General features: G+C 36.4%; 1 protein-coding gene and 1 long non-coding RNA gene across 2 annotated transcripts; both read right to left on the bottom strand.

Annotated features, from left to right (window-relative positions):
• Window positions 1-307: 307 nt before the first annotated feature.
• LOC133876898 (uncharacterized) lies at window positions 308-4,028 on the bottom strand. Its single transcript, XR_009901621.1, has 3 exons — window positions 3,788-4,028; window positions 1,925-1,996; window positions 308-579 (listed from the first exon to the last, which is right to left on the bottom strand). It is a non-coding gene; the product is annotated as an uncharacterized LOC133876898 (long non-coding RNA).
• A 6,605-nt stretch (window positions 4,029-10,633) lies between these two features.
• On the bottom strand, window positions 10,634-11,348 carry LOC133876890 (MLP-like protein 28). The gene is made up of 2 exons (XM_062315130.1): window positions 11,097-11,348; window positions 10,634-11,025 (listed from the first exon to the last, which is right to left on the bottom strand). The coding sequence occupies exons 1-2, from the start codon at window positions 11,281-11,283 to the stop codon at window positions 10,763-10,765; spliced, it is 450 nt and encodes a 149-aa protein (XP_062171114.1). The 5' UTR covers window positions 11,284-11,348; the 3' UTR covers window positions 10,634-10,762.
• Between the last annotated feature and the right edge of the window lie 2,347 nt (window positions 11,349-13,695).

Below are 13,695 nucleotides of genomic sequence, written 5' to 3'. Positions count from 1 at the left end.
GATAAGACTTTGCTAAAAGAAGTTCAGATGGGCAAAGGTGGGCGAATCACCTATGAAGATGGGAGTCAATCCAGAGTCATTGGTAAAGGGATCATCGACATTCCATGTGACGACCCATTTTTTTTTTTTTTATACAAAACATTTCATAAATATTATTCTCTTAAAATACTAATTGATTCTCACAGTGGCACGACGATGTGTCGCAAAGCCAACATATGGTACATACCCCATAATATGTACCTGGTAAATCAGAGTACAACATCTAACTACTATGCAGCGGAAAACATAAACTCAATAGCGAAAATCAAATCTTAAACATCTATCATAAATTAATAACAACAAGAGCCATTTAATATCTATGTGTTTAAGTCTTTCCACAATATAAATACATAACAGAATGGCTTTATACAATAACGAGTGACACATGCGTCACAAGCCACAACAAAACCTATAAAACTGAGGACACCCATGGTCCCGCAATTACGACCATCGCTGCAAGCTTCGGTCATAATATCTCAAATGCACGTCTACGACCCCCATCAACTACGACCCGAGTACCTGCAGCCAAAAGGACATCATCTATACGGTTGTGGGGGTTTGCCACATCCGTATAAGTGAAATTATGAGTTCACCACCTCAGTGATATTAAACTAACTGAGTTTTCGCAGAGAACCAACTTTTCTTTTTAGTCTCGCGTACATTATAACAGCTACCACTTTATAACATTTTGTTTGAAAACCCCCATAGCTGATATAGCAAACACCGACTATCAGAGAACATTTAAAACATACTATGTAGTTGGACCCATACGTAGAAGTTCTATTGGCATGGAAGCAACCACGTATAAACCCACCTACAATATTACTTTTATGTTGGTAGCTCAAATGCACATAGGTCTAACGTTATTAACTGTGATAACATTGTGCCTCAGGGCATTACAACTTCATGTCAAAGCACATAGTTGTCCATGCGGTTACTAGAGTAAGACTCTGATATCCAAGCACTTCTTACTGATGTGCCACGACAATCCATCTACCTACTCCCAAGCCACACTGATATCGCAACCAATAGCGTCATAACCAAGCACACTAAGCTTAAAACATGCCATCTCGCTCTTTAGTACAAGCTTACTATCATTTTCCGAACATGGTTAACACGGAATCCTAGGGCATTACAACTTCATGTCGAGCACATAGTTGTCCATGCGGTTACTAGAGTAAAACTCGGGTGTCCAAGCACTTCTTACTGATGTGCCACGACAATTCATCTACCTACTCCTAGGACGCTGTATTACTCATACCGAACCATGACAATATTCTTGTTCGTCCAAGCTCAATGTTATAAAATTATGCAACTAGACGATAGCAGTATACATAAGCTCTTTTGCCATTAAAACTCTTAGGCATACTAATACGTCTAGTACAAAAACTACAATATTCTATATCATGAAAACATTATACAATTTAACAATGATATGCATGCTCATGATTGTCCTTCCATTCCTTATGTCAATCCTTTCATTCCTTGTGCTTTGTCCTTTCATCCCTTTCATTCTTTGTACTTTGTCCTTTCATTCTTTTTATGCTCATACTTTATGCTTTACAATTCAAACTCTATTCTCCTATTCTTTACAAATCATGCTTTCTTCAAATGCAATAAACCTATTAACATGAAACTTTATCATTCTACTTTGCATAATTTAAATCCCAACCGCATCTCACATTCAAATACCTTAAAAATAATTCTACACATTTCATCCATACATCATTTTATAACATCATTGATATTATTTGAACATAGTTGAAACTACTCAAATCAACCAAAACAGATATATTCAACATACAGTTGGTTCGGATTTATAAAACAAATATTTGCTATTCTAATAAACATAAAAATAATAGTTTCTCAGTGAGTAAAATATCACCTGGCTGCATTGGACTCACGACTCCAACTCTACATTGAATGACTCATTGAAGTCTCCAATGATGACACGATCCTGCAAATACTTATAACATTAGACTACGCTATGGAATTCTACACCCTAGGACACATAGACTACCCGCCTGCTCACACGTCTCATTACTTGTGTCTATGTCTAGTTAAGTATCCTAAGCTATTATTATGTTCACATTTAAGTTTAAGTTCATATTATATCACGCTTATTAACACAAGTGTGTTTATTATTTTATTAGCTCATTCGTTATTGTTGCATTACATTACTATTACTAACCACTTAGATAGTTTAGATTTAGGACTTTAATCTCATAGCATTCCATTTTGTAACACATGTTAGCTTAGGTTACAATCACGTATTGCAATATATTTATTTATTAAAGCTTGAGACATATACATAAATATCAAAGCTAAGGATTATACTTTGAGCTTAATTTGCTATTTATGTGGATCTATTCATACCACTAATTACACTTTACCATTTCATTCTTTCTTTTAACTATTTCATTTGCATTACATATCCCTTTAGACATCATGATGACCTATTCTCTATTTTAACCGTATCCACCATTTACACAAAAAGGGTCTAATTTCATTAATTTCAAACTCTTCTCTAACAACCAACCAACCATTAACAATTTATTCTTAAATATCGAAATCAACTCCCTTTACATATTAAGGTTCAACTCATTTCTCAAATGGATGCCCATATCCCTTCCACTAGAATATCATAATAATAATCACTAATAATCCATTAATAACTACATAACACTCCATCCTAAATACCCAATAAATTCCTTATTTTGAAGTGGGGACACACTAAGATTTTCTACAAAATCACATAGCAATATCCATTAGGCTTCATATCAACCCAACACAAATAAACTCAATCTCTTCCATAGGCAACATAACTAACAATTTCTAACAAGCAAACATAACCAAAACTACATTCTCTATCACTCATCCATTATTGCAAATCAAATACCCAAAAATTGTCTAGAACCAATTCAGATTTCTCTACTAATAGTACTCCAAAACTTCATCCCATCTTCTCCAAATCAAACACCAAAGACCCCCTTTTCATCTAATACAAAAATCGAGAAGCCACAATACAAAATCAAACTTCAACAATCTAACAACAAATTTGACACGATCAAAGCCCATAAACAACCCTTCAAAAATTAAACCTTCCATATCCATGGCAATCCATCAACATACAAGCACAATCCCAACTTAGCTTCTATTCACATGTGGCTATTTACACAACAGAAAGTTCAAGGGAATGTAACTAATATTAATCCAACAAAAATCATCTTGAAATGTTGCAATACAATTAACAAAAGAAACCCATACAATCCATCAAATTTCTTTTTGATAAGTCAACCCAATTCCGAAAATCATCAACCATAAACATCCACAATTTCAGAACCTATTCCCAATTTCAGATTTCACCTCAATACCCTCAAATTTAGCAACTAACAATAAATCAAAAATCCAATGAAAATCAATTATGCAATGACCCATTCGGCCATCCACAGCAACAAGCCACAAATCAGCCATCAAAGAAGCCCAATCATTTCCATCAACTCAAGGACAACAAACCCTAGAATATCATCTAAATCAAATCCCATAAAATCCATACCCATTTTCGGACCTAAGTAGAATCCCCCCACAATTCAACACAAAAATCACCTACAAACTCTCAAAACCGAAACCCTCTTCTCATTTTAACCTAAAATTTGAATCTAGGAAAATCCTTAATGATCCACATGATTTTTGTGCTTAACACATAATAGGTAACACGAAAATTACAAAGGGAAGCTAAAGATTTTACCTCTTAAAGCCCATGGCCGGATTCTCTCTTCTTCTTCTTCTCTTTCATTCTCTAGCTCTCCCTCTCAACCTTGTTGTCTCCAGTGCTCACCCTCCATTTTCGGCTCAACACTCTCTCTCGGGTCCATGTGTGTGCGTGAGTGTGGGAGAGAGACAAAGAGAGGAAGAAGGAAGAGGGGGAAGGGGCTGGGTTCTGCGTGAGAGGGAGAGAAGAGAGGAAAGAAAAGAAAAAGGAAAAGAGAAGGAGAAGGGGGGCTGCTAGGTCCACCAAAAAAGGGAGAGAAAAAAGAAAAGAAAAGAAAGGAAAAGGAAGAGAAAAGGAAGAGAGAGGGTGAGTGGGACATGTGTCCATGTGTGAGTGGTTAGGAGAAGATAGTGTTATCTTCTCATAGCCAACCAAACGCTGACACGTGGCAAAGAGGATTACATTTCATTTAAATGCCCCAACTTCTGTAAATTACACTAGGGCCCCATTTTATACTATTTCTATCATTTTAGAATTAATATTTGACCCTATATTTATTTAAACCACACTATAATAATTATTACTCTTTCTATTATTTTACCTTAAGCTTAATTTATTTCAATAACACCATTATTATTACCTAGAATATAATTATTAAGCCCATCTATTAATGAATACAATTTATTAATTGATAAATCTCCTATTTATTTTCTTGGTCTTTACATTCCAGGCCATGGAACATCTTAAGAAGCTCTGTATGTAGAAGGACTCAAGGCAAATCTCCTCAGCATCAGCCAGTTTTGTGATAATGACTTGGTGGTGCAACTCTCCAAGAAGGAATGCAATATATTTGACAGCAGTGACAGATGGCTCATGGGAGGAGAAAGAACTGCTGACAATTGTTACGACCTTCCTGGTCTGGCTACAGATCCTCATATTTTCTGCAACAAAGCAACCATTGATGACAGTGAGCTATGGCACCAGAGGTTAGGGCATCTCAATTTCTCCAATATGACTGGAAAAGGAATCTATGGTCCCTGTCAACTAGGGAAACAAACTTGAGCAGCCCATAAGAAGACCTCAGGTATTCTAACTTCCAAAAATTTGGAATTACTGCACATGGATCTCCTGGGTCCCACTAGAACTGCTAGTCTAGGTGGGAAAAGATATATTCTGGTTATTGTTGATGACTTCTCTCGATATAAATGGCCTATTCCTATTCGGGGAAAATCTGATGCCTTTGATACAGCTCAACAATTGTTCAAGAAGATTCAAGTTGAGCAAAATTGCCAGATTGTGAGAATCCACAGTGATCATGGAAGAGAATTTGAAAATTCCAAGTTCGAAGAATTCTGTCGCTCATTTGGAATCAAGCAGAAATTTTCTTCTCCTATCACTCCCCAGGAGAATGGAGTTGTTGAAAGGAAGAACAGGGTAATTCAAGAGATGGCTCGTGTGATGATCCACTCAAAAAATCTTGCTCAACACTTTTGGGGAGAAGCTGTAAACACTGCCTGTCATATCATCAACAGGGTCTACCTTAGGCCTGAAACAAACAAGAATCCCTATGAAATCTGGCGAGGTAAAAAACCCGCAGTAAAGTATTTTAAAACTTTTGGAAGTAAATGTTATAGACTTCGTGACAGGGAAAATCTGGAGAAATTTGACACCAAGAGTGATGAAGGTATATTCTTGGGATATTCCACAAACAGTCGTGCATACAGAGTCTTCAACAAAAGAACAGAGACTATGATGCAATCGATAAATGTAGTAGTTGATGATGATGAAGTTCAGAGACCTATCAACATGGAGGAAAAACAGCTCAATTCAGCTGAACCTTCAACAGCCCCAACTGATATCATTAATCCTGCTTCAAAGAAGTCTCCAGATGAATCTCCTTCTTCGGATACCACTCCTACTACCTCCGAAGATGAGGATACTCCTGCTAATCCTCCTAAGCAATCACGGGTGAAGCAGAATCATCCTCCTTAGCAGCTGCTTGGGAACATAGATGAAGGGCATAGGCTGAGAATCAGAGTCATTCAGCCCACCAGTGAAGTAGCCAATCAAGTCTCTTTCAGCTGCTATCTAGCCCAACAGGAAAGATTTCTCCGCGGGAATTGTGAAAAATCTGTTCGAACAGTTGTCCGTCCGGACGGCCCATGTCGTCCGTCCGGACGGCCCATGTCCACCGTCCAGACGGTGCCTAGGTATATTTTGCCTGACGCTCATTTGAGCCCCTAGCCTATAAATAGAGGCCCTTGGGCACTGAGAACTGCAAGAATTCGGTATTGAATTCCTCAATTGCTCAAAGACATGATATTTCCTCTGAAGCCCTGTTCAAGTGTGCTGTTGCCGTGCTACAACTGAAGTCTATCTTAGAGGTCGGCTCTAAGGTAAGGAGTTCCATTGAAGACCCCTTCAGGTAGGTGAACCTGGTTGGGAAGCTTTCGTGTTAGGTTACACGTCAGAGATCAAGGTACGACCACTGCATCGTTACATATGAGTGTTACTGTCTTTTATCTAGCTATGTCTTCTGAATTGTGGAATTCCTGGGTTTGGCTACCTTGGAGTGGTTTTTCTCTTAACTGAGTTTCCACTTCGTCAACAAAAATCTGTGTGTCATTTTCTTTCCGTTATGCTTTAATTTTTGTTGACACTTATGCACACACTTTATCTTTGGAAGTCATTTCAGTTTTTCAGCTCTGATGTGTCATTGGAAAGAAAAAATTATATTTTGTTGCTAATTTATACTCTGATGACGTCATTGATGATGTCATAACAATACTCGAAAAATTGAAATTTTCACTCATGCCTTTCTGTAAAAGGCGGGTCATTACACTTTCTGACCCAAACCTGCCTTTCCTGTGGTGGTTGTTGACAGTCCTTCAACTGGTTCTCCATCCATTTCAGCAGGTTCAGCATCAAAGTACTGAAAATCGGCAGCCCCTCATAATATTGGCCACTTTCGAGCGTTTGTAACTTCTCCTTGTAGTGCCTTGATTTGTCCTTCTTTGGTTTACCACTCTAATTGATAGGAACAAATCTCTGTTGCTGACGCTCATGCTGCAAAGCTAGATATCTTGCTGGAGGTCTAGTGCTTGATGTAACGTATCTTGATAGCTCCTTCTGACCCTGAGTAGGCTGAGGACACCTAGGTCAAATGTGACCGCTTACACCACAGTGGTGGCATATGGGAGGGCTTCTTTTGGTAGGAGGATTCTTACTGATTTCTATACCAACTGAATTTTCTCCTCCAATGACAGCCTTTCCTTTACCCATGCAGGCGCGTGAAGGCTTGGGGACTGTGTGCTTGACGAACACAGTCTTTGAAGTAGAGGGGATATCCAAGGTAGAGGCTACATACCTGAGTCTTGTCTTGTCAGTTGGGCACTTCTAAATTGATAGCATATGAGTGAGTTTCTCATCAGTGACTCTTTCCAACTGTAGCTTTGTCTCCAACAACTTCTTGTCTAAAGTGAGCAAAAAGGAACTCTTCTCAGTTTGCAAACTGTTTAACTCATGCACATGTTGTTGGCGAGTCTACCTTAGTATCAAGAAATTTATATAGACGTTTTTATAGGCCTCTTTGAGTTCTTCCCTGTCTCCATTGCTGGTCTTTGAGTTGTATGATTGGTAATACTCCTGGTCTTCACATGGAGCCACAAAGGCTTGAAATTTTTGATCCATACCAGGAGTTTCTTCTTCTTCTTCTGACTCGTCACTGAGAGTAGCATTGTAGGCCTTCCCTTTAGCTTGCTTGAGATTCCCATAGTCTGCCCGCATATGCCCAAAGCCTGAGCACTCAAAACATCTAGGACCTTTTGGAACCTTCTTCTTAGCTTCTTCTGGCTTAGATTTTATGGGGGCCTTCTTCAGTTTTTCGGTGAACTTCTTCTTGAATTTCTCATTCTTCATCAGTCTCCCGAAGTTCTTGGTCAGCATTGCCACTGCATCTTCTTCTTCATTATTAGAGTCTTCCTTAGATGAGACGAGACTCTAGCCTTCTTTTTAGATGCCTTGAGGGCAATTGTCTTTGCCTTTTTGACTAGAGGTAGGGAATACTCATAAGTTTGAAGAGATCCGACAAACTCTTCAATCTTCATCGACTTCAAATCCTTGCTTTCTTCAATAGTTGTAACTTTGATCCTGAAACGTTCTGGTAAAGACCTTAGAATCTTTTGGATGAGTTTTATATCAGAGATCGTCTTCCCGATACTCACCATAGAGTTTCTTAGGTCGCCGATCCTGGTGTAAAACTCACCGAATGTCTCATCCTCTAGCATCTTAATTTCTTCAAATCTAGAAATCAACATTTGGAGCTTGGCAAATTTAACAAGTTTGGTGCCCTCATATGTTGTTTCTAAGATTTGCCACGCTTCTTGAGTGGATTCACAGTTTGAGATTCTTGCGAATTCAGACAGGGAAAGTGCTTAACATAGAGCATGGAGGGCTTTATCATTAGAAAGTCGTGCGCTAGTTTGAGCAACAGTGAGTTTGTCAGTTGTTTTCTTTCGTTTAATCCAACCAGATTCAACAATCTTCCAAACATCAATAGATTTTAAAAAGAAGCGCATACGAGCTTTCCAATAGCTATAATTCGTGCCATCAAAGGCAAATAACATAATTAAGAGTTTGAGACATGGTAATAAAAATATAAGTCAAAAGGATTACACTCAAGAATTTAATCTAAACAGACGGTACCAAACTCTGATACCAATTGAAAAATAAAAGACTTCTAATTTATCATGTGTGTGTGATCAATGTGTAACACAATATCTAAATGCGGAATTTAAAGAAGACAAATATTTTGTTAACGAAGTGAAAATTCAATTAAGAGAAAAACCACTCCGAAGTAGCCAAATCCAGGATATCCACTATTCAGAAAACAAAGCTAGTAATAAAGCAGTAACACTCGCATAACACGATGTAGTGATCGTATCTTGCACTTGAACACGTACCTATACGTGAAAGCTTTCCAACTAGGTCTCCTACCTATAGGGGTCTTCAATGGAATCCTTTGGCTTAGGGCTCCTCCCTAAGCTAGACTTCACACGATTAAATCACACAACGGACAACTCTTAGAGAGCTAACATCTCACAATTTCTACCTAAACACCTCCTCTAAGCTCAAAGGAATTCAATACCGAATTCTGTAAATAATACATGCCTAGAGACCTCTGTTTATAGGATTTTAAAAACCTAAATTAACACTGATTCTGAGTTCTATGAATGGCGTCCGGACGTAGCATAGAGCGTCCGAACGGTAAACTACAACCAACTTCCACAACACGCTTCACACGTTTCCTTATTAAGGCTGTGTCCGAACGACGTTGCCCTACCGTCCGGACGGTTGCAAGCTGTCTTCACCAATCCGTGTCTGCAAAGGAATTTGGATTCTTCTCGAACATTGACTAGCGTCCGGACGATGTTGCCTTATCGTCCGGACGAATCATACTGTCTATGCTGAGCTGTTCAAAATCTTCTCACACTGATGGGCGTCCGGACGTGTCTTTGGTCCGTCCGGGTGGAAACAAGGGATCCGACTTTTGTTGAGTTGGAAACTGCACAGAATCTTCGTAGAACTCTGAAATAGCCTTTCTTGATGCTTATGACACTGAAACTTATCATATTAAGGCCATTTCCATATTAGAGAAATAAACTCTGAATATTTGAAGACTGTGAAATAATACGGCATCCCTGTTAAAGCAGCACATTTACATGGTATTGATTTTGTCAACAGAATTTAGCCAATAAAACTAACATATAGTTACTGCGTCCACTATGAAGGCTAAAATTATTGCATGTTATGAATTCACTACATAGATATGATGGTTGAGACTTTTGTTAAAGGTCTCAAGATTCTCTATTTTACAGTTAGACCATAAAGATATTCTACAATAATTATACAGTACATTTCTTTTATAAGAATGATGAGAGTAGAAGTAAAAGTAAATATATCGACATCAAGCATTAAAGTACGAGAGAAAACATTAAGAGACATAAAGTGTCTATTATATAAGTACTGAATTAATGATTGTGGATTCTAAGACTAAAAGTTTACCGGTAAAAAGAGTATAAAGTCATTTGAAGTATTTGCGACTCATTAATTAGTTCATTATGCGCTTAGTTTCTCTCTATTTGGTTTATAGACATAAAGTTATTACTATAAAGTTTTTGTATAAATTTTTTGTTTTTATCCATGGGGACAAATAAAGTTAGACCTGAATGACTTATATGAAGTTCATTCATAAAGCTTGATTGCATAAAATACTTATATATGAAGTATTACACATCGTAATAGATGGAATGAATGACCTATTATACAGTGGTTTTACCAACATGATTCATATGAAGCATTCCTTATCTGAGTGGGAGGACTCCATAAATAGTTGGCCACACTAAAGAACCTAACATCGTGAGGACATCTTTCATAAAGGTCAAGTGAGAGAATGTAGGAAAATTCCCTTATATGGTATGACCTGTGTGCCATATGTGTATATAATTTATAATCTTTATTAATTAATAAAGATTATGGTGTACCATAATTTATTCCACAATAAATTACCTAATATTATGGAATCAACAGTAATTTATACGATTTTATTTTATTCTTTGATGTGAGGAATAAATACGGTAACTTGTAATTGAGGGCCATGAGTTAGCCTATAAATATAGAGCATATGTATTCCATCATTGCATCATCAATAGGCATAGATAAGAAAACTCCTCAATAATTTTAATTTATTTTTCTGTTTAATTGCCGCTCTTCTTGTTGAGTTGATATTCAACTTGGGCATAGTGGCCGGAGATAATCCTAAAACTGATTGATTTTTCCACTGCGTATTTAGCATAATTTTGTGTTTATGCTTGCATTCAGAACTTGCAGAAATTAATTAATACATATTCCTCCTGATGAAGATACATATTAGCCATTAGAGGAAATTAACTTCAGCTTTTCAGCTTTTATTGTACTAGTAGTAGTAGTACAGAAGGATCGATATGTCCTTTTTTATGCATTGAGAAGGTATGCTTCCACAGCCTTTGAAATATTGGCCGTAAAGTCGTTGTACTTATTAGGAGTTGGGACATCCTCATATGCCTTCTCATATTCAATAGTCCACTTCACCAAGCAGCCATTACCCTTTGGTGTAACCTGCGCAGTGGACTTAAAAACCTTGTAGTTCTTTGCAATCTCTCCATCTATTACTTTGTAAGTGATCGACTTATTTTCCTCGTCTATTGACTCGACTGTCTTAACCCCCTCAGAATTTCCTGTCATCATTTCAGTAAAAGGGTCATAAAAAGTTTCTTCGTGTGTGTTCAAGAATACAAGTCTTCCTTACCTGCAACATAAGTCCATTGCTTTATTGAGTCTGTCGATTCCCAGTCACCCTCGAGTACTTGTATATCTTTCACCATGTCTGGGCAGATCTTGGGCATGAGGTGCACTTTGCTGCGGAATATTTCGTAGAACTTCTCACCCGAGCATTTGAGCTCTGTTAGGGCCTCCATCTTTGCAATTTGAGCCATGGTAATTTTCTGTTGCAGAGAAACCAACTAGCTAGCAAGAGAATAGGAGAGATGTTCGGAAAAAGAAACATTCCCTTACCAAATATATAGAAGGAAGAAAAATCTATCGCAAAACACGATTAGGAAGATTGGTGTGATAATTTTAGGTTTTTCCTTAGTTGGATAGGTGTATGCAATATCTTCATAGTGGATGGGGTATCCCCATAAATTAATTTTCCACTTATGGTTAGCGAATCAGATCCTTGGAATGGTCCACACCACCAATATTGCATTCTTTTGGTGGTATGATCGATCGGAACAATAATTGGTTCACTCTTTTTCATAAAGGAAAAGATATGAAATGACATTTAAGCATAACAAAAATTAAAGTGGAATAAAATAAAACAAAAGAAGATTTTACGTAGTTCGATCTATGACCTACATTTACAGGATAAAATTTAAAAGGTTACATTTTCATTTTATTCCTTGATCGTTTAACAATAAAGAAGAAAAATCTTAACGGAGTAGTGAAATTGAAAAAAAAATTGAAAGATGAATACCTTAAAATGACACTTTTTAAAGTTTAAGGATATGATTGCAAAAATGATGAAAGATCATGGGTGGTAAGTAAAGTTTTTTTTTTTTTTTTTTTTTTCTTTTTTAGCTTTTTCTAAACTTAATTTATGTTAGACTGGTGCTACTATGTATATAGGTGAGCTCATGACTCCGACTTTGAGCTTCCCTCTATTACGAGAATAATGGATTCTCAAATGCATCTGCCTACTAATAACTACGGTTGTACGTGCGGAAGCAGTTATTGATAATATCTGCATTCGCATATGCATAATGTGGTTATCCATTTTAGGTTTCTGTATCCGCATCCGCATCATGCTATTACTATTTGCATCCGCGCGATTATTACGGTTATTATTCGCTGTCTGCATATCACGTAATGGGCTTATTTTAGTCTTTTAGACATTTTTTGGGTCTCTATTATTGCCTATTCTAATTAATGTTGCATTTGGTTCGAGGAATCTAACATCTGTATTCTTAGGAATGTGATGCCTGAGAATCTGGATTTGGTTATTCATTTTAGGTTTCCGTATCCGCATCCGCATCATGCTATTACTAATCGCATCCGCGCAGTTATTACGGTTATTATCTGCTATTTACATATCATGTAATGGGCTTATTTTAATCTTTTAGGCATTTTTTGGGTCTCTATTATGTCCTATTGTAATGTTGATGCTTTTTTAATGACACTAATTAATGTTGCATTGGTTCAAGAAATCTAACATCTGTATTCTTAAGAATGTGATGCTTGAGAATCTGGATTCCCAGAAATATGATATTCACATGTTCAGTTTACTCGTAAGCATCTTGTACGAGTTATTTATTCTTCCCAAAATATTTTTACGTTTCTCTCTTCAAATACGTAAGGGTGTTTCATATAAAAGTAACTAAAAACTAAACAAAAATGACATGAAAGAAAAACTATATATAAATTGTGGTATGGGCCAGAAGGTTAATTTTTTTTAATTTTTTTTTAACTAATTTTTTTTTCTTTTTTGGAATTAAAAATTATGGCAAAGGGAATGTGATCATTTTTGTCCTTTACAAGAAAAAAGAAAAGAAAAAAATTCCAAAGCTAAGAGCATTCCCATGCCAATAGATTATCTATTTCTCACTTTTAGCTAGAATACCTAAGCAAAATCATAAAAAAGCCTTCCTTCCCATTATCTACTAAAAATACAAAATAGATTTGTCTTGGATTTGTGAATAGTGTAACTATGGAGTTTCACATGCATATGTTTTTCAATATATCTTTTTGGCCTCTCTCCTTCTCTCACTTTCCCTTCTTTTCTTTTTTCTCTTTCCTTTTATTTTTTATTTTTCCCTTCTTTTCCTTCTTTTCTCACGGTTGCTTGTGATTATAATCAATTAGTAGTTATTTTTTACTTCCTCACAAAAAAAAAAAAAAAAAAAAAACCTCGTATTGGCATTTACAACTTTTTCCAATTTCATTGATGATATTAATTTTATTAGTTTTAATCGAACTTAGTTACTACAGTATAAATAGTTTAAGGATTGTAATTCTTTCTATAACAGGGTATAGAATAGTAGTGAACTTTAATGGCAGTTAAAAAACTGACCATGAAAGAAATTATTGTGTTAAAAAAATGACAATTTTAACGAAACGATCATTGTAAAATATGACCGTAAGAAAAATATCCGTATGAAAAAATAAATAAAAAAAAAACGTTCGAAGAAAAAGACAGTAAAAAAAATACAATGTACTATAAGGAAAAAGGGAGGGGTTCATCTTCTGTATATAAAGCCAATGTATTACTGATTTATTCCATCAAGCAAATTACACATTTTTTACATAGTTTTTCAATTAAGAGTGATACTTGGCTCATAGTTTCTTCAATC

This window comes from Alnus glutinosa, chromosome 1, assembly GCF_958979055.1.
Source record: "Alnus glutinosa chromosome 1, dhAlnGlut1.1, whole genome shotgun sequence".
Lineage (NCBI taxonomy): Eukaryota > Viridiplantae > Streptophyta > Magnoliopsida > Fagales > Betulaceae > Alnus > Alnus glutinosa.
This window is presented reverse-complemented; position numbering and strand designations above follow the sequence as displayed.